Below are 27,624 nucleotides of genomic sequence, written 5' to 3'. Positions count from 1 at the left end.
GCTACTGACTGATTATGTCATCGGAAAACTGGACTGGACAAATTATTATTAGCTTGGGTAGCTTACGAACAGCATTATTTTTGTGAAATGTGTCAAATATTATGCTGGTCTTGTTAAGTGATTTAAGGGTTTCTGTTATTAATTGAAAATTTATCCATTAAATACAATTCTGATGTTATAGCCATGTTTTTTTTTAAAGCATAATGCCTAAAATACTAGGTTTTTCCACAATTTTAGCCACTAGTGTAGAGCGTCTTTCCTCCAGATTCTGTATCGGTTATCCGAATTTGGGCGGAGATCCCAGATCTGCATGTAAATTAATTAGTCAGGTGCTAACAATCAATTATTGGCATTTCATAAGCACTTAATTGACAATAATTAGGACTTACCCTATTCTATAACATCTGCTCTTCAGTTTCATAGTGTGAATTCAAAAGGGGGGCATGGGAGGGGCATGGGTGGATCAGGGCCATTCCCAGAAATTAGATGTAGTCATAGAATACATGCCTTTATACACCTAAATACCTTGAGTTGGGTTTGAGCATTCATACCATACCATACTGATTCTTGTATCTCGCAAGGAATCATTGCGGCTTACATAATATTAGAAATGATAGAGGTATAGACTTCATTTATATTTATTTATTTGTTCATTTTTATAACCCGTCCTCCCCAGGAGCCCAGAATGGGTTACAATAAAAAAAAAATTAGGCACTTAAACTTCCTTATCTATCCCAAAGGCTCACAATCTAGTTAAAGTACCCGAGTACACAATTATTGAAATAATAAAGATGTAACAAAATTCCAAGAATGGTGAGGGAAGGGTAAAATTTAAATAATACAAAAGAAAAAAAAATTAAAATAAATAAAAAAATACCCAAAGTATGACTTCATGCACATGACTGATTCATATACCAGCTTTTGGCAGGCATAATTGTTTGTACCCAAAGTTAGGCACAAACTGGCCAAATTTCACAGTCTGCAACAAAACCAGAAATTCACTGCTGGCACCATATCCGGCGACCAGTATTGAATTTCTGGTTTAGATTTGGCCAGCCAAGATGTAGCCTGCTAAGCCAATATTCATCGACTGGGCTGGCTAAGTCCCAGTGGCCAAAGACAGTCACTGGCCAATCCATCGACCTGGATATTCAGCAGGCGATAGATGACTATCGCCTGCTGAACATCGGCAGATAGATAGCTATGTGTGTTTTAGCCAGCCAGGAGCCGTTCCCACCCGGTTGAAAAGCACTGAATATTGGTCCCAAAATGTGCACTAAGCTAGGATTCTGTAAAGGTTGCTCCATGTTGAGTGCCCTTTCCAGAGTTCCATCTTAGCATGGATCATAATGGCACTTAACTTTGGGGTCGGCCACATGGACTGTTGCAATTTATTTACTTAGTGGATCAATCTTGAATACGGCAGCACATTTCATTCAGTCTTTACTTTATGACACCTATGTTGGTTTTTGGACACCAGGAAATGGTTTAAAAATCTTGTATGCTAACTTTTAACAATATATTAGTGATGTTGTATTTTAAATAAGTATTTTATTTAATTGTATTTCTTCACTGAAATGTTTGGGGTTTTTTCTTGTTGTAAACCGCCCAGAACTACTGGTAGGGCAGTATATCCTATATAATAATACCCTTAGTGCTCATGCGCACTTCAATCTTCGTGGCTCCGTGCGTCCGTAGCTCCATGGCCGGCAGAGAAATGCTGGAGAGTGCGGCGCATGCAAGTTCGGTGCTACAAGGTGGTTTACTTTCCTGTGTGCCGGTTGTCCTTTCCAACACAACGCGTGATAAAAAAAAAAGGTAGGTGGGAAAGTGGGAAGGGACATTGACAGACTGACAGAAATAGAGACACTCAAACAATGAAAGACAGGTAGGTGGGAGTGAAAGACACACACAGAAGGACAGGGGGCCAGGGAGAGAGACTGAAAGAAAAAAAAACCAGACAGCGGCCAAAGAGAGACAGAAAGAAAGATAAATAGACAGACAGTGGCCAAGGAGAGACAGAAAGAAAGATAGACAGAAAGTGGCCAAGGAGAGAGAGAGAAAGAAAGACAGACAGAAAGCGGCCAAGGAGAGAGAGAGAAAGAAAGACAGACAGAAAGCGGCCAAGGAGAGAGAGAGAAAGAAAGACAGACAGAAAGCGGCCAAGGAGAGAGAGAGAAAGAAAGACAGACAGAAAGCGGCCAAGGAGAGAGAGAGAAAGAAAGACAGACAGAGGCCAAGGAGAGACAGAAAGAAAGATAGACAGAAAGCGGCCAAGGAGAGAGAGAGAAAGAAAGACAAACTCACACATCTATTCTAGCACCTGTTAATGTAACAGGCTTAAAGACTAGTAAGAAAATAAATTATTATTATTATTATGAGTGCCACATCTGAGACACCATCTTGGTTTAAATTGACTATAGTTATTTAGAGCAGTTGCCCTATACTGAACTCTCTTAGCAAGATTACTTAAAACCACTCAAGGTTGTTCTTAGGACTACAATTATTTAATGTAGCATAGTCTGCTAATATATTGCCTCCCCAGTTTTTGAGGGATACTGCTAGGATGTGAATGTGCTGTAACTGAAGATATTTTTTAGGTATTTTGTCTGGAACTATTGTGAATGTTTTACTGTGAACCGCTTAGGGATAGGCGGTCTATAAATTTTAGAAATAAATAACTAATAATAATAATTTTTATAGAGTGATTATTTATAGCTTTTGAATCTTTATTCAAGATCGATCTTTAGGAATTATTTTTCCTTATAAGGGACTTTTATATTTTTCTGCCTGTTTGCACTTTCCCACTTAACTTTGGCCGCCACTGAGTATGTGCGTGTGTGTGTTTGTTTGCATCTCAAAAACGTAGGGCTCCTTTTACGAAGGCGTGGTAGCGGTTTAACGCGCGTAATACCGTGCGCTAAACCGCCGGTCGCGCTCGCCGCTACTGCCTCCTCTTGAGCAGGCAATTGTTTTTAGGCCAGCGCGGGGGTTAGCGCCTGATGAAAAGTCACGCGCGTTAAACCGGCTAGCACAGCTTCTGTAAAAGGAGACCTAAGTTTCAGTATTTTAAATTGCTGCACAATAGGAAAAGGGAGCAGGTAAGAATCAGGCAATCTTGAAGGGAGTGCACAAAATTATTGTCTTCTTCCTGCATTTGTCCTTGAACTCTAGAAACACAGCTCGAGAACAAGTTTTCCCACCCCTTGGCTATATGAAATAAATCTGGAAAAGTCGGCTTAAATGAGATGGTGCAATGAAGGATGTCCAGCACAGCCAACCCCATTCTTATTAACCAACAGACCATAAAATGAGGAAGTCTTCCTCAATTTCCTCAGGTAACTCAGCTTAAGTTATGGGGCTCCTGGCAGTTAAGAATCCAATGAATTATGGAGGAATAATTCTGTTGTGCCCTTAACACAAAACCCGGACCACGCTGTGTGCTAAGTCTCCTGAACTTGATTACATTAGTTCCATTGAGTTATATAAACTTAGTTTATGCAGTGTTAGGAAATAGATATTTGATAGGCTAGGATTACCAAGTTCATCTTGCCTCAGCTGGACTTTATTTATTTATGTAGTTATTTAAAAGATTTATGATGATCTGCTCATTCACTCTTCTAGGAGAATCGCAAGCATATAAAAGTTAAAACATAAAGAAACACAACATACAAATGGCTGACATTTACCACTTTATTTGGTTTGCAGTGAAAATCTGCATCATTAGAAGACTAAGTTGAGGGTTATTTTTCTTTTTAGGATGCATGAGGGATGAGAGGAAGGAGAACAAGGAAAAGAAAATGTCAGCCCAGGGCAAGGAAAGAGAAGGGCTGGATCTGACAAGGGGAGGAGCAAGCATAAGAACAGCCAGCACGGTTTCAGCAAAAGCAGATCTTGTTTAACAAACTTGCTGCACTTCTTTGAGGGAGTAAACAAGCAGATAGACAAGGGCGACCCGGTCAACATTGTATATCGGGACTTTCAGAAGGTGTTTGACAAGGTTCCGCATGAACGACTACTTCGGAAAACTGCGAGCCATGGAATCGAGGGAGAAATACTCACATGGATTAAAAATTGGCTGGAGCATTGGAAACAGAAAGTAGGGGTAAATGGGCAATACTCGGACTGGAAAAGCATCACTAGTGGGGTGCCGCAGGGCTCGGTTCTTGGACCTGTACTCTTCGATATCTTTATAAATGATCTTGATAAAGATACGACGAGAGAGGAGATCAAATTTGCGGACGACACAAAGTTATTCAGAGTAGTGAAGACGCAGGGGGATTGCGAATATCTACAATGTGAAATAATCAGGCTCGAGGAATGGGCATCGACATGGCAGATGAGGTTCAATGTGGATAAGTGTAAAGTGATGCATATCGGTATCAAAAATCTCAAGCACGAGTACAGGATGTCCAGGGCAGAACTTGGAGACCTCCCAGGAAAGGAACTTGGGAGTTCTGATAAAACAAGTCAATGAAGCCGTCTACACAATATGCAGCGGTGGTGAAAAGGGCAAACAGATTGCTAGGAATGATAAAGAAGTGGATCACGAACAGATCAGAGAAGGTTATCATGCCGCTGTACCGGGCCATAACCTTCTCTGATCTGTTTGTGATCCACTTCTTTATCATTCCTAGCTTTTTGTTTGCCCTTTTCACCACCGCCACACATTGTGTAGACGGCTTCATCAACTTGTTTATCAGAACTCCCAAGTCCCTTTCCTGGGAGGTCTCTCCAAGTTCCGCCCCGGACATCCTGTACTCGTGCTTGAGATTTTTGATACCGACATGCATCACTTTACACTTATCCACATTGAACCTCATCTGCCATGTCGATGCCCATTCCTTGTCCCTGCCCCATTCCTGTAAGCGCTGCCTTAACCGCACAAGCCTTCAACACTTATGATTTTAGTGTTTGAGGCTTTTGCAGATGAGGACAGAGTTTGCAAGAATGGGGCAGGGGCAGGAAAAGATATCGCCGGGACAGGAAAATGAGTTCCCTTGGGGACAGGGAAAAATTTGTCCCCGTGTCATTCTCTATTCCAGTGTGTCAGATCAAGGAAGAAAAAGGCACAGAAATGTGCAGAGTCTATATAGGCAAACCTTTCTGAGGAAAGATGTAAATGCAAAAAAACATTTTTTGAAAAGAGGTAAATTCTGTCCGAAGATCCTTCAATTTCCAATGAGCAAAATCAATAATAGTTCAGGATTCAAGTGCCATTGCCACATCGGACTGCGGTAAAATTCCATCATAGCACAACCGGAATTAACAACTATAATCAGATAAAAGTTACTTATCTACATTGGTTTTCTGGCGGTGTACAGTCCTCACTAATCCAAATGCTTATTGCAAGTTGAAGAAAGTGGTCCTTTTTTTTTTTTTAAGTCAATTTCAAACTCATTCAATACATTTGATCAAAAATGGTAACTTTTCTCAACGTTGTGCTTAACATCTTGAAGTTTCTATGCGCCATTGTTATGAGCATTTCACGCAATTGTTAATGAGCTAATTTTAATGCCAATGAGCTCATTAACATAAGACTTTCGCTCATTGCTTCTGTGTACAGTAAAGCAGTGAAAGCTTTGTGCAGCATTGGCAAAAAAAACCCAAAACCATCTAATTTAGGCTGGCTAAAACCGGTCTAAATGAAACCTTGCAAGCTCAGTTTGCTTTGAACATCAGACACTGAGTAACAAGTATAAAGCACTCAAGGAGGCAAGGTAAAATGGATTTCCAGCATGAATGCATTATGAATGAGAAGCAGAATCTTATAAATGACAAGCAATGGTAGCAAAGAAACAGCAGAGTAATATGATCGCATTTAATCGGTGTAAGATTAAAAAAAAAATCTAAGCACTGATCCAGTCAAAGATGTTTAATGAGATACTGAGGGAGACCAACATAGATAACATCACAGTAATTGAAGCGTGAAATCAGTGAGGCATGAAGCAATGTGTGAAGACCCCGTTCATCCAAGTAATTGGAAAGGGACAGTCCTAACGGAGTATAAAGAATCCCTTTTTAACAACTAAAAGATCTGTGAAACAAGACAGCATCTGTAACCACCCTTAAGTATCAATATTGATCCACTGGGACAACTGGGTTCCCAAATGAAACATGTGTCAGGGGAACAGCTGTACCCTACCTTGTCAGGACCTCTGGGAACAAATGGTCGTGGTAGGTGCTGGAGGAAGATCTCTAGTAAAGCAGCATAGTGTCTGATGGAGTTTGGGTGTTGCTGTACCCTACTTTTCCAGGACCTCAGGAAGAAGTGTGCTGGAACAGATGGGCATGGTAGCTGGTGATGTCATCATCACCCCAACCCCCAATAGATCTCTACTAAAGCAGCTCCCAACAGATCTCTACTAAAGCAGCTCCAGATCTGGGGTATGTAACTGCAGGGGATGCCAGGGCCCTTGGGAACCAGAGGAGCTGAAACCCTTGTTTGTTTGTTCCCCTAAGGTACTCAAAGTATTCCGCACCAATGTAACATAGTAACGTAGTAGATGATGGCAGATAAAGGCCCAAATGGTCTATCCAGTCTGCCCAAATTTACCCTCTCTTTAAATTACCGATTTAATTTAAATTTTCCTTCTTAGCTATTTCTGGGCCAGACCCAAAGCTCTGCCCAGTACTGTGCTTAGGTTCCATCTACTGAATTCTCCATCAAAGCTCACTCCAGCCCATCTAAACCATCCCAGCTGTTGAAACCTGTGCAAAAGTGGCATTTTGAGACTCAAAGGTGAAGGGGAGAAATATGTAGAAGCTGATAAAGAAAAGGCTGAATTGCTTAACAAATATTTCTGTTCTGTTTACAGCTGAAGCACCGGGAGCAGGACCACAGAAGACAAACACAAAGTGGTAGCCCCTGATCAATTTTCATACGGTTGGGTTAATGAGGAGCTAACTAAATTAAAGGTAGGCAAAGCGATGGGGCTGGAAGATGTACATCTGAAGGTGCTGAAGGAACTTAGTCTGGTGGCTCCACTGACAGACCTTTTCAGTGCTTCTCTAGAGTCAATAGTGGTACCGGAGGACTGGCAAAGGGCAGATGTGGCCTCTCTCCACAAAAGTGGAAGTAAGGAAGAAGTAGGGAATTACAAGCTGGAAAGTCCGACTTCTGTGGTAAGCAAATTAATGGAAACACTTTTAAAAGAGAGAATGGTGAAGTTTCTGGAATCCTGTGGATTACGGGACCAGAGGTAGGTTTTGTCAGACAAAGCTGATTAATTCCTTTGACTAGGTGATCAGAGAATTGGATAGAAGGAGTGTGCTAGATGTGGTGCATTTAGATTTTAGCAAAGCCTTTGACAAACCAGCCTAAAGGAAATGTGAGAGTTTGTTCTCGTCATTTTGATGCTAGGGCTTTTCATCTTATGTAGTGGTGTAGTAAGAGAGGCTGGCGCCTAGGGTGGTGCCTGGCATTGCCGCACTGTGCGTCCCCCCACTTGAGTGCCCCTTGCCCCGCCCCCCACAAATCTCTTGAAATGTACACCAGTGCGAACAGTGTCTTCCACTTGCTGCTCACACTGGCCTCAGCACCCTTCCAACGTCACTTCCTGGTCCTGTGACCCGAAAGTGACGCCAGAAGGGAGCCAAGATCAGCGTGAGCAGCAAGTAGAAGATGCTGTTCACACTGGCAAACATTTTAAGAGGTACGGGGGGGGGGGAGGGGGAGGGAGAGGCGTCAGCATCCAGGACAATTCATCGCTCTCTTACTTCACCACTGCTTTTATGTTTCTTCTCGCCTCATCTTTGGACTTTGGCCAACTTCTCATCCTTGGACCTTCTTATAGATGAGAATCGTCACCAGGTGTGACAGAAGAAGGTCTTTTAATTAAATCCTGAGATCAGTCAGGATGTCAGGCTCTTCTGATTGTCCCTAGTGCTAGTTACAATTTAACCTTGTCTGTGCTAGGACATCATTGCAATTTCTCTACATCAGAAATGTCTTGTTTTATTCATGAAAGCATGTGTGTAGCTTTTTTTTCTCTATTTCTCATCTCCAAACCCACTAATTGCTCCTCTTATCCGATTCTCACTCAGCGCTACCTCACCCGCTGTCATCGCTCCTGTCAAATTCTCAACCTATTGCTCTCCACTGCAACCAGTGGTGTAATAACGGTGGTGGTGGGGGTGGGGTGGACCTCCCCGGGCACCGTCTTGATGGTGGCACCAGCACCTCTCTTCTTCTCCTCACCCCCGGTGGTTCCTCCGCCATAGCCATCCCGCTAGCAATTGGTGTACCTCAAGTCTCTGTCCTGGGACCACTCCTTTTCTCAATCTACACCTTTGCAGGGCCACATTTTGGATTTGTAGGTACTTGGAGAGCCGCAGAAAAAATAATGTCTTATTAAAGAAATGACAATTTTGCAGAGGTAAAACTCTTCATAGTTTATAAATCTTTCCTTTTGGCTGTCTTAATAATATTGTAATTTATAGCTAAAGAGACATATGATCAAGAAACTTTTGTGATTATGATAAACATACCGAGGGCCTCAAAATAGTACTTGGCGGGCTGCATGTAGTCCCCAGGCAGCAAGTTTGAGACCACTTATCTAGACCTTCTCACTTGGAGGCTGAACTCCTCTCGTAGTTTCCAGTATCACCTCTATGCTGACAACTTCCATATATACCTCTCCACATCACATATCTCTACTGAAGCCCAGACCCGGATCTCAGCCTGCCTGTCCAATATGGCCACCTGGATATCCCACCGCTATCTAAACCTGAATATAGCTAAAACAGAGCTGCTCATCTTCTCGCCTAAACCCACCTCCCCACTTCTCTGTCTGTGTGGACGACACACTCATCTTTCCTGTCTTCTCTATTCACAATCTTGGGGTCATCTTTGACTCCTCTCTCTCTTCCTCCATCTGGATTCAATGCTAAAATGTGCCGCTTTTTCCTTTATAACATTAGCAAAATCAGACCCTTCCTCTCTGAGCACACTGCCAAAACTCGTATCAATGCCCTCTTCACCTTGTGCTTAGATTACTGCAACTCGCTACTCTCAGGTCTTCCACAAAGCCATCTTTCTCCCTTTCAATCCATCCAGAATTTGGCTGCATGACTCATATTCCACGAGACTCCATCCCTTCTATCTTGCTGCGCTGTATGCCTTGAACAAACTGCCCAGATCTCTACGGCGGGCTCCATCTCTGGCATTGTTTAAGTCCAAGTTAAAAGCCCACTTCTTGGCGAGTGCTTTTAATTCCTAACTCCTCTCACCTTGGGTTCTGCATCCCCAACCCTATATGTCTGTCTATCCAAATTAGATTGTAAGCTCTTCTGAGCAGGGACCATCTATTAAATGTCAAAATGCATAGCACTGCGTACGCCTTTCAGCGCTAAAGAAGTGACATGGGAGGGGCCATCATAGTAATGGACTGGCCACATAGGCATCCCAACAGAGCAATGAAACACCTTAGTGGGCACTGCTATGAACCTCGCCATATGTATATCTCAACAGTAAGTACTTATATGTAATATACAGTATAAACTGCTTTGGTATATCAAAAATCTAATGTAAACATTAGTTCCCTTGTCTATTAATGAGGAGATTTCTAATGACCAGTGTATTTCTGGGTAATGCTGATTAAGCTGTGTCCTATATATATTGGATAATATTATAAATGGATTGAATCTTGGTTGTAATCTGTCAAAAACATTTTTGTTAAGTGGAATATAATGTAAATGTCCTTTTTAATTTAAAATAAAATAATTTAAGATAAAATAAGCATTGTGGTCCAAAGTGTACTTATCTTTCAATATTTGTTTAGTATCCGATTATGGTTGACAATTAATAAAAGCTTGTTTCGTACTTAAATACTTCCTTTTCTTTCTATTTTTCGCCAGCATAATTGGTTTATGTTCATTTAGGATGACCGACTGCTGGTCATTACCAGAATGTTATTACGCTCAGCCTTTTTGATTTATCCACTTTATCTGTAGTTGCCTGGACTCTTCAGTCTCATCATGACAGTTTAGCTTTTGCCTTCCAGTCTCTGGATCGTTTACAATAGCATTAAAAGAGCTCAGTTCTGGCAGAGACAGTCACCTTCCTTACTGTCTTTGCGCTTAAAGAAAAATATCCTGCACTTGATCCAAATCACTGCTTCCTTGTTTTGTGCTTCGTGAAGCCTTCTAACGAGTTTTGAGTTGTAGTTCTCCACTGGGAAGAAAATCTCTGGAGTAGGACATGCTTTGGGAAATTCCGAGTAGCTTCAGGGCTACAAATGTTCAACATACTTACTCGTAACTGTCTCTGAGCTTGACCTCCCAAAGGTGCCTTCCAAAACACATCTTCCACACACAACTAGGTTTCAGAATGCAATGGTTATACTTGATTAACGTTCTGGCATTGCATGATTATTTAATAAGTCTGTGTTAAACTGCAAACATTTTTTTTTCCAATTGGAAGCAGAATAGAGCGGCAAGATCTAGGTCTGCCCATTTTCACTTTCTGTAGTCAGTGGCATAGTGAGGGGGGCCGGGAACCATGTCGGTGGGGGCATTGGCACCCCTCCTCCTCTCCACCCCTCTGCCTCTTCCCATTCCTCCCGTCCAGACACACCCACCCTTTCCCCCATACCTGTAGTTCAGGGGTTTCAAAGTCCCTCCTTGAGGGCCGCAATCCAGTCAGGTTTTCAGGATTTCCCCAATGAATATGTATGAGATCTATGTGCATGCACTGCTTTCAATACATATTCAATGGGGAAATCTCAAAAACCCGACTGGATTGTGGCCCTCAAGGAGGGACTTTGAGATCCCTGGTGTAGATGGACTGGAGTGAGTTTTGACGGAGACTTCAGTAGTTGGAACCTAAAAACAGTATCGGGCAAAGCTTTGGATTCTTGCCCAGAAATAGCTAAGGAGAAGAAGAGAAAAAAAAACCAACAGATTTTTAGATTGAATCAGGTTGGGCAGACTAGATGGACCATTTGGGTCTTTATCTGCCGTCATCTACTATGTTACTGTGTAATAGTTTCTTAAATTGATTTGATTTTTGTTTTATTGAATGTACTCTTTTTGTATGAAGAAATACTTCTTTAAACCACTTCTGTCTACGCCTTTTCAGATTATAACTCTGAGCCTCACAAAACCTGTAACAAGCCCAAGTAAATGCACCCAGAGACATTTGCCTCTGCTAGGGAGCTAGTGTTAAGGTAGACATAAGAACATAAAAATAGCATTACTGGGTCAGTACAATGGTTCTTCTACTACTACTAATCACTTATATAGCAGTGAAAGGCGTATATAGCGCTCTATATTTTGACATTTATAGACGGTCCCTTCTCAGAAGGGCTTACAATCTAACTTGGACAGACAGACATGACATAAAGGGTTGGGGATGCAGAACCCAAGGTGAAAGGAATTAGGAGTCGAAAGCACTCTCAAAGAGGTGGGCTTTAACTGGGCCTTGAACACTGCCAGAGACAGAGCGCACCATAGGGATTCAGGCAACTTGTTCCAAGAATATGGTGCAGCAAAGTAGAAGGAATGGAGTCTGGAGTTGGCAGAGGAAGAGAAGGGCACAGATAGGAGAGACTTACCAGCTAAGCAGAGCTCATGGGGAGCAACATAGGGGGAGATAAGTAAAAAGAGATAGAGAGAGGCAGCTGAAAGTGCATTTATAGGTTAGCAAGAGGAGTCTGAATTGTAATCAGAAATGGATGGGAAGCCAATGAAATGACTTTAGAAAAGGGGTAACATGAGTATAGCGGCTCTCTTGGAATATGAGTCGTGCAGCCAAATTCTGGATGGATTGGAGGGGAGTGAGATGGCTAAGCAGAAGGCCTGAGAGTTGCAGTAGTCTAAGTACGAGGTGATGAGACTGTGGATAAGTGTTGGTGGGTCTGGGAGTTGTCTGGGTGAGTTGGGGAGTGTCAGGGGTGGAGCGGTGGAGTTTGGGGGATGATGGGGCCAGCGGCAGGAGGGAGTGGGCTTCCCTCCTGCCGCAGACTGTGTTGGCAGGGTTCGCCGTTGCGGCAGAAGGAATTGGGCACTCCTGCTGCTGAAATTTTTTTTTTTGGGGGGGTGGGTGTGTGGGGAGGCAATTCAGTGATTGAAATGTCTGTTTTGGAAATTTACATCTCCTGTCTATATTTTGCACTGTTCAGGAAGAAATTAATTTGTTTCTATTTCTCTGGTGTTGTACTGCATGCAGAGTCTTAGGGCTTTGGGTATACAGTATTAGGATTTTTAGTTTGTGGTCCTATATTTGCATAGGGTTTATCTGTGTTCTGCATTGTGTGACCAAGGCCAGGTAGGAATGAATGTCAAGAAGCACTATTGGCATTATGACCCAAGTAGTAAAATACTTGTCAGCTCTCCTTCAGCTTTTTTGGACCTAAAACAGTCCTCATTTAAAAATTAGTGAATACCACTGTACTAGGAAATGTCGAGAAAGGGACAGGAAGTTATAGCCTGACAAGAATGGAGAGAGGGAGGGGGGATTCTGGAAGTGGCGAGCCATGTGGAAGAGGTCAAAAGGGGGATGACAAGAAGATGAGTGAGAGAATAGTGAGTACAGTGGAAGATAGAAGGAAATAGGAGGCTGGGAAAGGAGTGAGATGGGAAATGGGAGAGCTAGGGACTGAAAGATGGAAAATTGATAGGTAGCTGTAAATTTTAAAATAATAAGGGTGAGAAAGAGGCAAATATTTCAGTGGATAGAGAAGGAAAACTGAAAGGGAAAAATCAATTTGTTGGAGACAGGCATAGTGAGGGAATGGAGCAAGAGAAGAGAAAAAATGGACAGCAGACACTGGAAAAAGAATTAGTAGAAGATAGACAAAAAGCAGAAAGAGAAACTGGGACCAAGATGATGGAAAAACAAAATACACAGACAAGGTAGAAAAACTGTTTTTATTTTGAATTTATTAACTGGAATATTTTAACTTTGTGATATATGCATCACAAATATATTTATTTATATTATATTAAGTGGCCCTGCCAACTGAAGACTTCCTCCACTGGACCTGAGGAGGGGAGAGGAGGTGGTCATCAGCTGGTGAGGCCTGGGGTTCCCCACCAGCAACAGCAAGGGAGATGTTCATTTTCAGAAGGCCTAAGCTGAAAGTGGGAGGCCCAGCCCTCTCTCATGGTTATGCCACTGATTGTGCTCAGTACAAAATGAAGTACAGTGGTGCCTCGCATAACGGACGCCTCGCACAGCGAACGCTGCGCATAACGAACTTTTTGTCTTGCTCCCTATAACGAACTTCGTTTCACACAACGAAGTCGCCCGAGGGGCCCGGGGGGGGGGGGGGGGGCGGAACTACTCTTGCCGCTTCCTAATGTGAGCCGGGAACAGCAGCACCCTCCTGTCTGAATGCAGTGTTCCATCATCTCCCTCCACCTTACCTTAGATGCTGAGTTTTCCGGCTTTCTTTTTCGGCCAGCCACACACTTTCAAAGAGCAGCACATGCGCGCATGCTCTGTTGTTCAATCTTCTCCTCTGACGCAACCGGAAACCGGAAGTTGCAGGAGAGGAGAACATTGATCAACTCCAGCAGCTGCGCGTGCACAGCTTTTTGAAAGCGTGCGGCTGGGTGAAAAAGAAAGCTGGCAAACTCTGCATATAAGGTGAGGTGGAGGGAGGGAAATGTAGGGCTGCAGAACGAATTATTTTGTTTTACATGTATTCTTATGGGAAAACAGGGCTGCAGAACGAATTATTTTGTTTTACATGTATTCTTATGGGAAAACGCGTTTCACACAACGAACTTTTCACATAACAAACTTGCTCCTGGAACGAATTAAGTTCGTTGTGTGAGGCACCACTGTACTTGCCGAGTTTTTTGTGTTTCCAGTTCACTTTTGGTATTCATATTTCTATTTCTAATTTGTGATCCATTGTTCAGTATTTGGTGAAGGTCTTGTGTGTGTTTTGTTGGAGAAGAAGTCATTTAAAATTGTTTTATATGTAGTAGTAATGGTGGTTGGGGAAATTGGGAGAGTGGCCCCTTCCTTAATTTCTGCCCTGGGCCCCAACATGTCTAAAACTAGCCCTAAAGGTAACATACATAATAATTAAACAAATGAGATACAGACAAGGCAATACGGGCTCTAGTGGCATTCGTTTAACACAGTAGTTTCATCCTAAATTGGAGATACAAAACAAGGATTTAGAACCTACAGATAGTTCATCTCACATTAGCAATTTCAGATATATGTTAGTTCCACATATACTCATATATTGATTTACACTTTTTACTAATTACCAGTCCATCAAGGAGTTAAATTTAAGACCCTAGCTATGGGTTCCTAGAATCCAAATATGATAGGTTCATAGAAGTAGCAATAAATCCATTAAAACCCCTCCTATGTGCTCTTTACAGGTTCGTGAAGAAAATTCATTAGCAAGTACTGAGTTCATCTAAACCTTGCATGGTGCCTTTTCTTGTGCAATGCCAACAGAATGGAATAATTTACCCCACATGGTGTGGGTTTTTGTCAAAGCTCTTATCTTTTAAGCTGCCGTTAAAAATATATCTGTTTAACCCTGTTTCAAGGAATAGTTGGAAGGTATGTTTTCCAGCTTATTAGTGTCTATTGTATTGCATTGCATGCCAATTTTAGCTGTTTCATTGATTTCTGTATCCCATGGACATAGTCTGTTGTCAAATGCTTATTGATTTTGTTTTGAATGGCTTCACATGACAAGGCGGGCTAGCAGCTGATGCTGCCCTTTGGAACTCACAACCTGCATATTTGTTATTTATAAGTTCAATAAAGATAATTTTCTCATAAAACATCCTAACAGCCTTTTACTTTCCTGGAGCGTTCAAGAAACACTTGGACAAGATGGACCTGCGATAGCCCTTTCTTTCCTTCAATATCCTCTTCTCTCCTTTTCACCATACAGTTCAAGATATTAAATGTAGGCTGTATTAAATGTAAACCGTTCCAAAGTGCAGAGTTGCGGTATATAAAAATTTAATCAAAATCAATCATTGTGGATCTGCAAGTCTTTGTCGTCACTCCTGTTGGTTAGCCAGTCAATTTGGACATTAGGAAAGCATTACTACAGAACCCTCTGCTCTGCGACACTGTTTAATGTCTTTTTCATCTCTGAATTTGTAACTTTTTATGTTCCCTTGTCCCTTTTAATAATTGAAATTGTAAACTGCTTGAAAAAGGTGGTGCAGCAAATTCCAAATAAACTAGAGACAGGTTATACTTATTTTCAAATCTTAATTGCTTCCGAGATGTCGATAAAAAGTACATTGGTTAAAAGCACTACTATTACTACTACTGATCATTTCTATAGCACTTCTAGACATATGCAGCACTGTGCATTAAAACATTCAAAAGACAGTCCCTGCTCAGTAGAGCTTACAATCTAACCAACACAAGTAGGGGGTTAGGGAGTTTCTCAGGCATGGGTACTATATAAGCAAGTAGCAGAGGGGAGATATTTTATACCCCTGTAGCCTGGCAGAGTTTCTTTACTCGCTACCCCATAGAAATGCCCACTAGCATTATTTAAGGAATTATCAACAACTAGTAAAAGAATCTACTTAGAATTGCTAACATTGATGAAGAGGCAGGATCCCAGCTGCCTAGCGCCAGCTGTTCTACTCCCCTTCTTGCCAATTTGTGCCATGTTCATTTTGGATTCTCATTTGCCTGTGAAAGGGGGAGGAGGAAGCCTTTGACTGATGAAGCGTCTTCCCTTTCACACCTCTGAATTAAATCCCCCTTCCCAATTTACAACAAGGACCAAAGAGGAAGGTGTGAAAAGTGGTTATATAGGCAAGACAAGCAGACCTCTCTCCCTGATGAGTCCCAGCTTTCTCTGCATGGTAATCACTTTGCCGTCTCTCCTGCCTCCAGCAGCTTCTCTCAGGTTGCAGCATCAGGACTGCCCTAGGACACATTTCATCTACCATAACAGTTGCAAAATCTTTTTTTTACCATTTTTACCACCATGGAATAAATTCTCTTCTCTCAATAGTTTTCCATTTTTATCTTTTGTTTCTTCTTTTTTTTACTAACAAAACACTTTTTGAAAGTCAGTTTTGGTGAAAATTTATCATAAAAAGAGCCCCCAGAAAGAGGTGCCCGTAAAAATTTAAAAAGGAGGCAGTTCTAAGAATACCTGCTTGAAAGAGATTGCAGTCTTATCTAGTTCCATATGTCTGATACCATACAGCCCAGTCTGGAGCCATTTAGCAGTTTGCAAGGTGCCTGATGCTCCCCCATCCTCTGATCTCTGCTGGCCACAGCTGGTACTGGAAGCAGCCCAAGCATCAAGCTTCTATGTAGCAGAATTAGGTCGCTGCCTACAAATCTTACACAGAACATTTATGTAAACTCAAAGCTATACCTAGGTCTGTGCTAATAACACAAAAAGAGAGACCCCTTGTGCGGCGAGATTCTGGGTGTGCGCAAGAGGTATGTTGTGTAGTTAAGTTAGCCAGTGCCGGCGCCTCTCCGCACATCCCCACTGGCGTAGTCATTTTAGGGCTTACAAGTTCAGGGACCCCCCTCTGGAGGGCCTCCGCGCACGCTGATGCGATAACATCACACATGTGCGTGATGTCATCATGTCAACGTCTGTACACATGTGGAGACCCTCCAGCCGCGGCCCCGAGTTTAGTGTGCCGCGGCTTGGAAAAGTTTGCGAGACACTGCCCTTGTGTATGGCAATGACTCATCACTACAGTATTTTCCATTGCTCAATGAATGAAAATTTGGGTCAGATTTGTAGGCATAATTGCCGCTGCTGGGTCAGACCAGTGGTCCATCGTGCCCAGCAGTCTGCTCACGCGGCGGCCCATAGGTCACAGACCAGTGCCCTAACTGAATCTAGCCTTACCTGCGCATGTTCTGGTTCAGCAGGAACTTGTCTAACTTCGTCTTGAATCCCTGGAGAGTGTTTTCCCTTATAATAGCCTCCGGAAGAACGTTCCAGTTTTCTACCAATCCCTGGGTGAAGAACTTCCTTACATTTGTACGGAATCTATCCCCTTGTAAAAAAGGCGGTGCAGCAAATTCCAAATAAACTAAATATAGACGGGTTATACTTATAAAAAAAATAAAAAAAGTATTTTCAAATCTTAATTGCTTCTGAGATGTCAATGAAAACACATTGGGTAAAATGTGCTATTACTACTACAAACTACATTCACCCTTCCCCCGCCCACCCCTTCCAGCTCAAATATCCTTAACAAATAAGCTAATTTCAGTGATACATGCTTGATTAATTGCTTCTTACTATAAGTTGCAATTGTTCGTTCCTGAAATTACTCGTACATTAGTCGCAATTAAAATCATGGACATCTGACTCAACAAAAGCACCAATTCATGGCCACAGCAAACAGGGTATTGTTCCAGGATTTAAAAAAAAAAAAAAAATTGCTAAGATTTGGTTAGTAATGCTAGGGGGTAGAGACCAAAGGGACTTGATTGGTGAGAAAGCGGCTTTGTTTACAAAGATTGTGCTGTTCCAGAAAATGAGACGCGTTACTGGGAGCACCGTTTTAATCCCAGCCTTATGAGATGAAATGCATTTCTTTAATCGAATAGAAAGATGCCTGGCCAGAAAACAGGTCGATTGTGTTTAACAAAGTAAAATGGCAAATAAATAGCATCCTGAACTAAGTTTTAAATGCTTTATGGAGCCATATCAAGAGTGAAAACTGTTTAAGAATTATTTAAAAATTAGCACAATTTGTCAAAATAAAGTGAGGGATAGATATGTTTAACTCTCCTTCTGCTTCTCAAGGCCTAAGAGGGCAGGTTAAGGCCCCCTTTTATCAAGCTGTTAGGTTATTTTTATCACGGTAAACTCTCTGACGCTCATAGGAATTCACTGCAGCGGCCTGCGATATAAAACCCTAATGCAGCTTGATAAAGGGGACCTAAGTGATTTTCTCAGCTGAATATGTAATGGAAATATAACCTTAACAGATTGCTATTCACAACCAAGGATCGGAGGTAGAGGTAAGTCTTGTCAGACAAATCTGATCATTTCTTTGAATGGGTGACCAGAGCGTTGAATCAGGGGGTGTATTAGAAATAGCATAATTGAATTTTAGCAAGGCCCTTGACACAGTTCTGCCATTGGAGTGGGTCAGAAACTGGTTACGTGGGAGACAAAGCACAGTAGCAAGTAGGGCTGCAGGAAGATTAAAAATTTTAATCTCAATTAATCGTGTTGTGTGTTAATGATTTTTTTTTTTCAAAGAAAAAACAACACACACACAATTCTTGAAATCAAGCATAAACCACTTGTTTAGCTGTAGTTTCTTTACTTTCATCTACTATCTAGTCCCCCATTCTCTTCCATCCTTTCAACTCTATTCTGGTCTCTCCTTTCTCTTGCTTCCAGCCCAGTGTGTCTCTTTTCCCCATACATCCTTCATATCCAGCATCTCTCTCCCTACCTCTGTGCATCCAGTTCCCCCTTGTTGTTCTCAATCCCCTCAATGGATCTCTTTTCCCTCCCCACCTCCCAATGCAGCACCTCTATCTCTCCATCCCCTGCAGCAGCACCTCTTGCTCTCCACGAGTCAACACTTCTTTCCTCCTCCATGCCTCCTACACAACACCCCTTTCTCTCCATGCTCACCCTCCCATTATTGCAGTGCCTCGCTCCCTCCTTGCATCCTCTTTCCTTGCCCTCCTCAAGGTAGCAGCTTTCTTCCTCCATCCAGCATCTGTCTTCTTTCTCTGCCCTTCCCTTTGATCAAGCATCAGCCCTTTATCTCTCCCTCCCCCCACACCATAGTCTATCATCTCTTGCCTCTACTTTCCTTCTTTCTTTCCCTCCCAACCCCACCCCTTGGTCTGGCATCTCTGTCCCATCCCCTTCCATTTCCCTCCTTCTTCCCCCCCTGTGGCTTGGCATCTCTCTGCTCTCTTCTGCTTCCCTTCCCTCTTTTACCCATGGTCTGGCATCTCTCTCTCTCTCTCCTTTCCCTTATCTTTTTTTTCCATTCCCTTGTCTTCCTTCTTCCCTCCCTCACTACCAATTAGGTGTGACATTTCTCCCCCCCCCTCCCTCCATGGGATGGGTACCTTTCTCTTTTCTCCTCCAGGCTGCTGTTTGCAATCTTTGGGTTGCTGGCAGCATCAATTATCAAAACCTACGGCCTTCAGAAGCTCTTCCTCTGATTCAACTTCCTGTCCTACAGAGGGAAAGCATCCGGGGCCACCAAAGGCAATACATTTAGCTGACTAACACTGCTGATGGCCCAAAGATTGCAGGCAACAGCATGCAGAAGGGACCGCAGCACCCCTGCAGATGAAGTAATCACATTAATCATGATTAATTTTAATAACTGGTGTTAAATATTTAGCATGTTATTCGTGTTATTAACATGCTAAATCTGCAGCCAGTAGTAAAGTGAAATTCATGCTACAGGGATTAATCCTTAGTCTTTTATTTTTTAAACATTTTCATAAGAGTGTTGCGATTGTTGCTGTTTTCTAGGTCTCGCCACTCCAACATAAAATTCACAGTGGAGACAGGGACCAATGGATGATTTCCCTTTCTGGATGTAATGATCAATAAGAGGTCAGATGGAAGCCTGGGACACACGGTATATAGGAAACCCACCCATACCAACCATTATCTACATGCAGAGTCCCATTACCACCTATCCACACAAAGGGGGTGCTATGCACACTAGTGAACAGAGCACTATGATTTTGCAACCCAGGCAGCCTTCAGAAAGAAAATGATACTCTCCAAGACACATTTCTTGATAATGGCTACAGCAGGAAAGCTAATTCTCTAGCTCGAAAACTTATGAACAGCCAGACCCATAAAAATCAGCAGTGGCCAACAACCATTAGAGAACAATGCTACGACAGGACAAAACAAAAAAATGGTAGTGCTTCCCTATGTCCAAAGAATTATAGACCATCTAGGGAAACTACTAAGGAAAATTAACATCAAACAGCCGACAGTGCACCACAGAATCTCGCATCTACACTCACACATTTGACAGACCAGCTACTTCTGCTCCAAACCCTGGGGTAGAGTTACCAGACGTCCGGGAAAATCCAGACATGTCCTCTTTTTAGAGGACTGTCCGGGTGCCCGGATGGACTTTCCAAAACCCAGAAGTTTGTCTGGGTTTTGGAAAGCTCTGGCCATGTATGGAGGGCCTTTGAGCTTGTGCAGATGACATCACACAAGTCCATGCATACTCGGAGGCCCTTGAACATGGCCTGGACATCAGGAATAAAAAGATAAAGTCTTATGGGGACAGAACAGGGGTGGGGCTAGAGCAGGGGTGTCAAAGTCCCTCCTCGAGAGCCGCAATCCAGTTGGGTTTTCAGGATTTCTCCAATGAATATGCATGAGATCTATTAGCATACAATGAAAGCAGTGTATGCAAATATTCATTGGGGAAATCCTGACAACCCGACTGGATTGTGGCCCTCGAGGAAGGACTTTGACACCCCTGGGCTAGAGGCAGAATGGGGCGGAATGGAGCACGCATGCCAGATGCATCCTATGTATCTGGAATTTTTCTTTTTCTATTTATTCTTTATTAATTTTCACTTTTACATCACCAATACTTTGGAGACTTCACAGAAATTCTTGAAATACCGTATATACTCGAATATAAACCGGGATTTTGGGGCCAAATATTGGCCCAAAAATGGGGGTACTGGTTTATATTCAGGTCATCTCCCAGTGACCACCCGAAACCCTCCCAGACTTCCTGCAGGCCTGCCTTAGGCCGGGACAGGAGGGATCCCTTCCGTCTCCTGCCCCGGCCGACACTAACAATTACCACCCTCCGTCCTTCCCTCCCTCACGTACTTGTTGGTTCCCTGGTGGTCCAGCGTGTATCCCACCCTGAAATCCTCCAGAAGATTGTAAAGGTAAATAGCCAGCGGCGCACCCAGGCTGGCACGCAGCAGCGAGCTTTTCGTGCTGCTAGCCCTGCACTACTCCTTGATAGGCTGTCGCAAGTTCTCGCGGCAGCCTATCAAGGAGCACTGCAGGGCCGGCCGGCAGCACAAAAAGCTCGCTGCTGCGTGCCGGCCTGGGTGCGCCACTAGCTACTTACTTTTACAATTTTCTGGAGAATTTCAGCGCGGGATACACGCTGGACCACCAGAGAACAAACAGGTACATGAGGGAGGGTGGTAATTGTTAGTGTTGGCTGGGACAGAAGACGGGAGGGATCCCTCCTAACCCAGCCTACCACTAGGTGGTTTAAGTTAAGGGGAAGGGTTAATCTGCTGGCTGGGTTAGAGGGCAGAGGGGAGTACGGGACAATCAAGCCATTGTGACATCACTGATGAGGTTGGCTCTTTTAAGGGGGCAGAGGGTACAGGGAAGGAAGGTGAGACAGTGTTCAGAGCCTGGCAGGGAGGGGGAACAGTATTCAGAGCCTGGCAGGGAAGGGGGCTTGGTTCACAGCCTGGTAGGGAATGGGACTGAGTGCAGAGCAGGGAGGGAAGGGGGCTGGGTGCAGAACTTTGTAGGGGAGGGCGTGACGGAAGGGCAGGGCATGGCACTTGACTATTAAGCCCCCGACATATTCAATTCAACCATTTTTCCTCCTTTTGGGGGGGGGGGAATGGGGGTCTCGGCTTATATTCGAATCGACTTATATTCAAGTGTGTATGGTAAAGTATAATAAAACTGCAAATACAATAGGAAATAGTTACCGCCTTTCATCCACAACATGTAGGTAATCGTGATCCAAAATTAGGGAAAAATAAATATCTATAAATAATAAAGGAACACAAATGCATTGAAAGGCTGCTCCGAGACCTTGCCCCTAGCCAGTCTACAGCAAATGTATGGAATTTACACTAAACTAAACTTTAAGTTTATATACCGCATCATCTCCACGGATGTGGAGCTCGGCATGGTTTACAAGAACTTAAAATATAGGAAGAGAAGGAAAAAAAAGGTTTACATGAACTTATATATAGAAGAGAAGAGTAAGGGGGGATAGAATTACATTTTAGTGAAAAGCCAGGTTTTCAGTTGCTTGAGGAATAATTGTAGGGAGCCCAGGTTCCGCAGCGGGGTAGTAAGGTCATTCCAAAGACCTGTGATTCTGAAGAGAAGGGATTTTCCCAGTTTGCCTGCATAGCGAATACCGTTTAGAGAGGGGAAGGATAGTTTATACACTATGACATTCATTTCTTCTCTAGCACTTAAAAATTTCCCAAGTTGCTTAGGGTCAAATAATTGAAACTGTTTACCTTCATGAACAATATAACAATTACAGGGAAATCTTAACACAAAGTTAGCAGATAAAGCCTGAACTCTAGCCTGAAGGTCTAAGAAGGCTTTTCGCCTTATCTGTGTATCTCGTGCCAAGTTAGGAAATACTCTTATTTTAGATCTTAGAAACTGAGAGTCCAAATGTTTAAAGGAAAGCTTCAAAACATTGTTACGGTCAAGTTCAAAATCGAAGGTCACCAGCAATGTAGTCCTAAGGGTAACCACTTCCAGAGGGGATTTCAAAATGGCAGTAAGTCACAGGGATTTTTCCTTCTCAGTTGTTACCTCCAGGTTAGCAGGACTCCTCTAACCCTGGGAGGTATTGAACAAGTATAATAGGAGGAAGTGCCTCTGATGGCATCTTCAAAACTTCCATCAGGAATTTCTTAAACATATCCGCTGGCACCAGTGGAGACTTAGGAAAATTCATAAATCGTAGGTTGTTGTCTCGATTGATTTTCAAGGTACTTTAAGCATTTTACAATATAATTTCTATCTTTTACCATCGAGAATTCACATGTCTCCACTGCCTGGAGCCTAGCACTTAAGGAGCCCATTTCTTATCCATGTTGATTAGCAACCTGCGCTTCAAACAAGACTGCTTCGGAAATATGATAGAGACGTTTAAACACCTAAATGGCGAAAATGCATGCAGCAAATCTCTTATTTGAAAGGAAGCTTTAGAATGAGAGGGCATAGGATGAAGTTAAGAGGTGATAGTTTTTTTTACAGAAAGGGTGATAGATAAGTAGAATGGTCTCCCAATAGAGGTGGTGGAGCAAAGACTGTGTCTGAATTGAAGAAAGCATGGGACAGACATGTGGGATCTCTTAGGGAAAGGAGGAGATAGTAGATGCTGTAGATGGGCAGACTGGATGGGCCATTTGGCCTTTTCTTTATCTGCCATCTATGAACTGACTTCTGTGATATAGAATGGCACACTCTGGCTGTTCAGTTATTATCCATATCAAAGCAGAAGAACAGGAACCACGTTACCAGTTCTCCCTCCTCACTTGAAAGTCAATGATCATAACTCTGCCTACTGACAAGGAGAAAAGAAAGAAAGAGCAGCCAGCAAATCCAGCAGTAACTCCAAGGGTGGGTCCTGAATTCTGCTGCTGTAACTAAGGAAAAGAAAATTATCAGGTAAGACTTAATTTTACTTTCCCTGTCATCAGCAGCAAATGAATCCAGACAAATGGGATGTAGCAAAGCAGTCCTTAATGAGGGAGGGATGGAGCAAGTGCTGCTGAGAAAATGGATGCTCCAAAAGGGGGCTACCAACTGCACTGCCACATCCAATCGATAATGTATGGAGAAGGTATGTAACGAAAACCAAGTAGCAGACTGACAAATTTCTTCTAGTGAGACTGACTGCGACTCTGCCCACAAAGTTGCCAATACCCCTAGTCAGTACATCTTAAGAGCAAGTGGCGAAAACTTCCCTGCCTTCATATACGAGAGGGTGCTGAAAAATTCTTAGCCCAGCCAAGAAGAGAATGACATGGATATGGTTCAAATCAATAATCTGAAACAATGTCAAAACATAGAATTTAATTTCCACAAATCAGCACTTAAGATAACACTCTTTTCAGCTACAGTGGAAAAATAAAACTCAGAATTTAGGAAGTTGGTTGGTTGGGTTGAGAACTTTTCAGCGTCACCTCACAGGCTGACGAGACAGTCTCCTTGATCCATCTAGCAGTGGTGGTGATCTTGAAGGCTGCCAGTCCCCAGGAGAGGCCACAAAACAGCATGAAGAGATGGTGGAATTCATTAGTAACCGCAGGTACTGCAACAGCAACCTGCAGACATCAAGGTGGTGCAGCTGCCAAAACCGATTTAGATAACCTCCTCTCAAAAGAAACTACTGGTTCACATGGAAGGAAGAGACTACCTTAGGCACAAAGGAAGGCACCATCCTGATCGTGACCCCCGCCTCCAAGAAGCGGAAAAAGGGGGTCCTGCAGGATAATGCCTGCGACTCTGAGACCTGACGCACTGCAGTAATAGCAACTTCAAGGTGGCCTTGCATAGAGGTTGAAATGGAGCCTTCTGAAGAGCTCGAAGAACCAGATTGAGGCTCCACTCTGGGTAGAGCACATGCATCAAAGGGCGATGAACCACTTCCTTCAAAAAACATATGATATTCGGGTGGATCACCAAAGAAGACCCTTGCAGAAGACCTCAAAAACAAACCAATGTTGCCACCTGAACCTTAAGCAAATTGTGAGCCAAACCCTTTGCACAGCCCTCCTAGAGGAAGGCTAAAATGTGCGGTAAGATAGATGCCATGATTTTTAAGTATTTGAGGCTTGTGCAGATGAGGACAAAGCTTGCAGGAATGGGGCAGAGACAGGAAAAGAACTTGCCAGTTCCCACGGAGATGGGGAAAAATTTGTCACCATGTCATTCTCTAAAACAATTAACAAGTAAACGAATGGAAAACAGTCTAATCATTAACAGAATAAATGAAACACCCAAATTTCTTCTTTGTCCCATTTGTTTAGTAACACTTTAGACATGATCAGTCAGTAGTAATAGAAGCAATGGAGTAGAGAAGAAAGGAAACCAGGGTTGAAATCCTGCTTCCACCATTGTTCCTATGACATTGGATAAGTCTGTCATCCTGTCATTACTCCATACTCAAACTAAGGGTTACTAAAAAGAGCCTTAATAGATTACTGCACACAGTCATACATTATTATGTTATTTACTGAGGTCTCATTTTATGCAATGAGGGCTATATCAACAACACTTACAAATATGGTAGCACAGTTTTGTAAATGCAACTTTTATATATTTTTAGCTCTCGGGGGACAAAGAAATATGAGTCAATAAAGAAACAATTAAGGGGAATAGCAACATGGAGGAAAAGTGGTGTAGAAAGGGTGCGTGGTGCATGGGGCGGTGGCACCCCTCCCCTGCCACATACTCCTTCCCCGCCCCCAACTGCCGCACGCACATCGCTTCCCTTCCCCCGTACCTCTGTAATGTTCCTGACATGAGCAGCAACGGGTCTTCCTCCGATGTCAGAGGAAGAGCCCATGCAGATGCAATAGCAGCTTGAGGGTTGCTGCTCGCTCTAGGAACATTACAGAGGTACCGGGGAAAGGAAGCAGTGCGGCGGTGGGGGAGGGAGCGAAGAGAAGAATGGGTGCCTGCGCCCTCACCAAAACAGCACCCAGGGTGGACCTCACCTCCCCCCCTTACTACGCCACTGTGGAGGAAACAACAGGCTACTTATCCACTTGGAACATGAAAGGGTGAACTCACAAATAATACAAAGAAAGATGAATATATGATATACTATTATTATTATAGTTTCTGTGTTTGTACATAGATAGTATAAATAGGTAAGATACAGTACTTATATTTAACTCATGTAATGTTAACACTTTTACCGAAGTTCATGCAAACCGATCTGAATTGACTCCCCAGTCATTAGTAGCGGTATAGAAGCTTCCAATAAACAATAATCCACCAGGAGCTGCCACTAGAAAAGGTGTGAGCAAAAGGCAAAAGAATTAGGACATCATTAACACCAAAAAGTTAAAGAGAAGCCTTAAATCAATTAGGGTCTACAGACTAAATGGTAATGGTCCTCATTGACAAGAAAAGTTGCATATGCAACAATGGCAGCAAAATATCATAAAGCATCTAACTCTCAGAGTTCAGAAAGGAAACGGCAATACTAGAGATCAGTTAAAATCTTACATGAGAAGATTTACACCCCCACCCCAAATTCATTTCCACCAGTTACTAACCATGCTGGCCCACTTTCCCACCCCAAGTCTCATTAACAAACATTTTACTCCCCTTTTGTGCAGGAAAAAAAACCTCTTCGGCTCTCTCTCCCTCCTCCCCGACCCACAGCTCCAGTTCCCCCCGCCACACAAACAATAACACTACCACATCATCCCCAGGCGCGAAACATTCCATCTACTTCCTGTCAAGCAGCCTCGCCTACCTCACGCCGGCACATGCGTATAACGTTCCCGCAATTTCCCCCCCCCTCCCTTCTCCCTTGAAGGGAGTCCCTTCCTACTTGAGCCCCGCCCCTTCTCGACTGAAGCAGCGGGGCCTTGGACTGCTTTCGTGCCTCAGCGGTTGAAATGACGTCACCGCGTCGGCGAGTCGGGGTGACAGTGAAAGCCCAGAGACCGGCGTAAAGAAAGGCGAAGGCGGATGGGGCCGAAGGGAAAAACGGAGTTCCGGTTTCTACAAGCTTAATATCGTTTCTACCGAGAAAGAGGGCGCGGAGACAGTGTTTCTTTGGTCGGGGGGTTGTTGTTTTTTTTTTTTTTTCTATTTTCGGTGACGTCCTTGGAGAGCGAAATTTCTCTTCGCCGCCGTGGGCGAAGTTGCGGGAGCGGTCGCTGGAGATCGCGTTTCCAGTCGGTGAGTCCGGACGAGGGGGTGAGGGAGCGATTTAGAGGCCTACTTCGGCATGATGTATATGTAACCCCATAAAAAAAAAGACGAGGCATTAAAAAGGTTGGTTGAGGGGAGAGTTTGCTTCTGAATTGACGATGTGGCTGTTGGTGCATCTCCTCCTCCTATTTTTTTTTTTTCTTCCTCCGCCCTGTTTCCTCCCTCCCCCCTCCCTTTTTTTTCCCCCTCTGTCTCAAAATGGCGGCTGGCCGTTGGTGAAATCTCCACACATTGGGCTGGGGGGGGAGGGCAAAGGTTCGTCTCCGAGCTTAGCGCGAGGCTTTTGGGTTGTCCGAGGATGGTTCTTGCCGCCCTGGTAGGACGTCAGCAGCACTGGCCGGCCGGCGTTCGTTTCCATAGCCTTCCCCCGTCCAAAACCTAGCCACGGGAATCTGTTGATCCGGGCTCAGGGGCTGCCAGGTCGGTGCTTTGCTTCTCAGTCTTGCTTTCCCTGTAGCATGTTCTCCCGATTGGTTCTGGTGTAATTAAATCAAAATATGCCCGGCCCGTGTAAACATCTTAGACTTTGTCTGTTTGGGTTGTTATTGAGCCAAAGCACTTCATTTTTTCCCCTTCACTTTTTACATTGGGCGCCGATCGCTTTTGTTGGTAGGTTTTCTCTGCATCGACTCGGATGCGGATCGAATCGGATGCGGATCGAATCTCTCATTAAACAGAACGGGCCCCGTGTGGGAGAATGTGGTGCAGAGTGTGTGCTTTTGTTTTTGATGGATTTTTTTTTTTTATTTTTTAAATAACGTTTTTGCATGAATCTATTTGAATTTCTGACTTCCGTGGTGTGGACGATGGCTAGAAGTTACTGCCAGTCTCGAGCAGAAAATGATTTAATAAGCCCAAGAAGGCGTCAGGGAGGGAGGGTCTCCTATTACAGTAGAATGTCACTTTGTTAGGCTTTGCTCTGAAGATGAGAAGCTGCTTTAAGAAAAGTCATTTGATTATTCCTAGATTGAGA

General features: G+C 43.4%; 2 protein-coding genes across 4 annotated transcripts in view; one reads left to right on the top strand and one right to left on the bottom strand.

The window, feature by feature from the left end:
* METTL16 (methyltransferase like 16) overlaps positions 1 to 25,701 on the bottom strand; it is a 118,812-nt gene extending 93,111 nt beyond the window's left edge. The window contains 1 exon segment of the mRNA XM_033922630.1: positions 25,622 to 25,701. Within this exon segment, the coding sequence (XP_033778521.1) occupies positions 25,622 to 25,662 (41 nt within the window). The 5' untranslated portion in view covers positions 25,663 to 25,701.
* Positions 25,702 to 26,314: 613 nt separating this feature from the next.
* Positions 26,315 to 27,624, top strand: part of PAFAH1B1 (platelet activating factor acetylhydrolase 1b regulatory subunit 1) — a 129,523-nt gene continuing 128,213 nt past the window's right edge. The window contains exon 1 of one of the 3 annotated variants that reach the window (XM_033922626.1): positions 26,315 to 26,618. The gene's annotated coding sequence lies outside the window, so the exon portion shown is untranslated. Of the gene's footprint in view, positions 26,715 to 26,871; positions 27,072 to 27,624 lie in introns of those variants that run through there. The other 2 variants (XM_033922629.1, XM_033922627.1) reach the window with 2 other exon arrangements.

The sequence above is a fragment of the Geotrypetes seraphini genome, chromosome 15, assembly GCF_902459505.1.
Source record: "Geotrypetes seraphini chromosome 15, aGeoSer1.1, whole genome shotgun sequence".
NCBI lineage: Eukaryota > Metazoa > Chordata > Amphibia > Gymnophiona > Dermophiidae > Geotrypetes > Geotrypetes seraphini.
The sequence above is the reverse complement of the archived record's forward strand: the minus strand, read 5'-3'. Positions and strand labels throughout refer to the sequence as shown.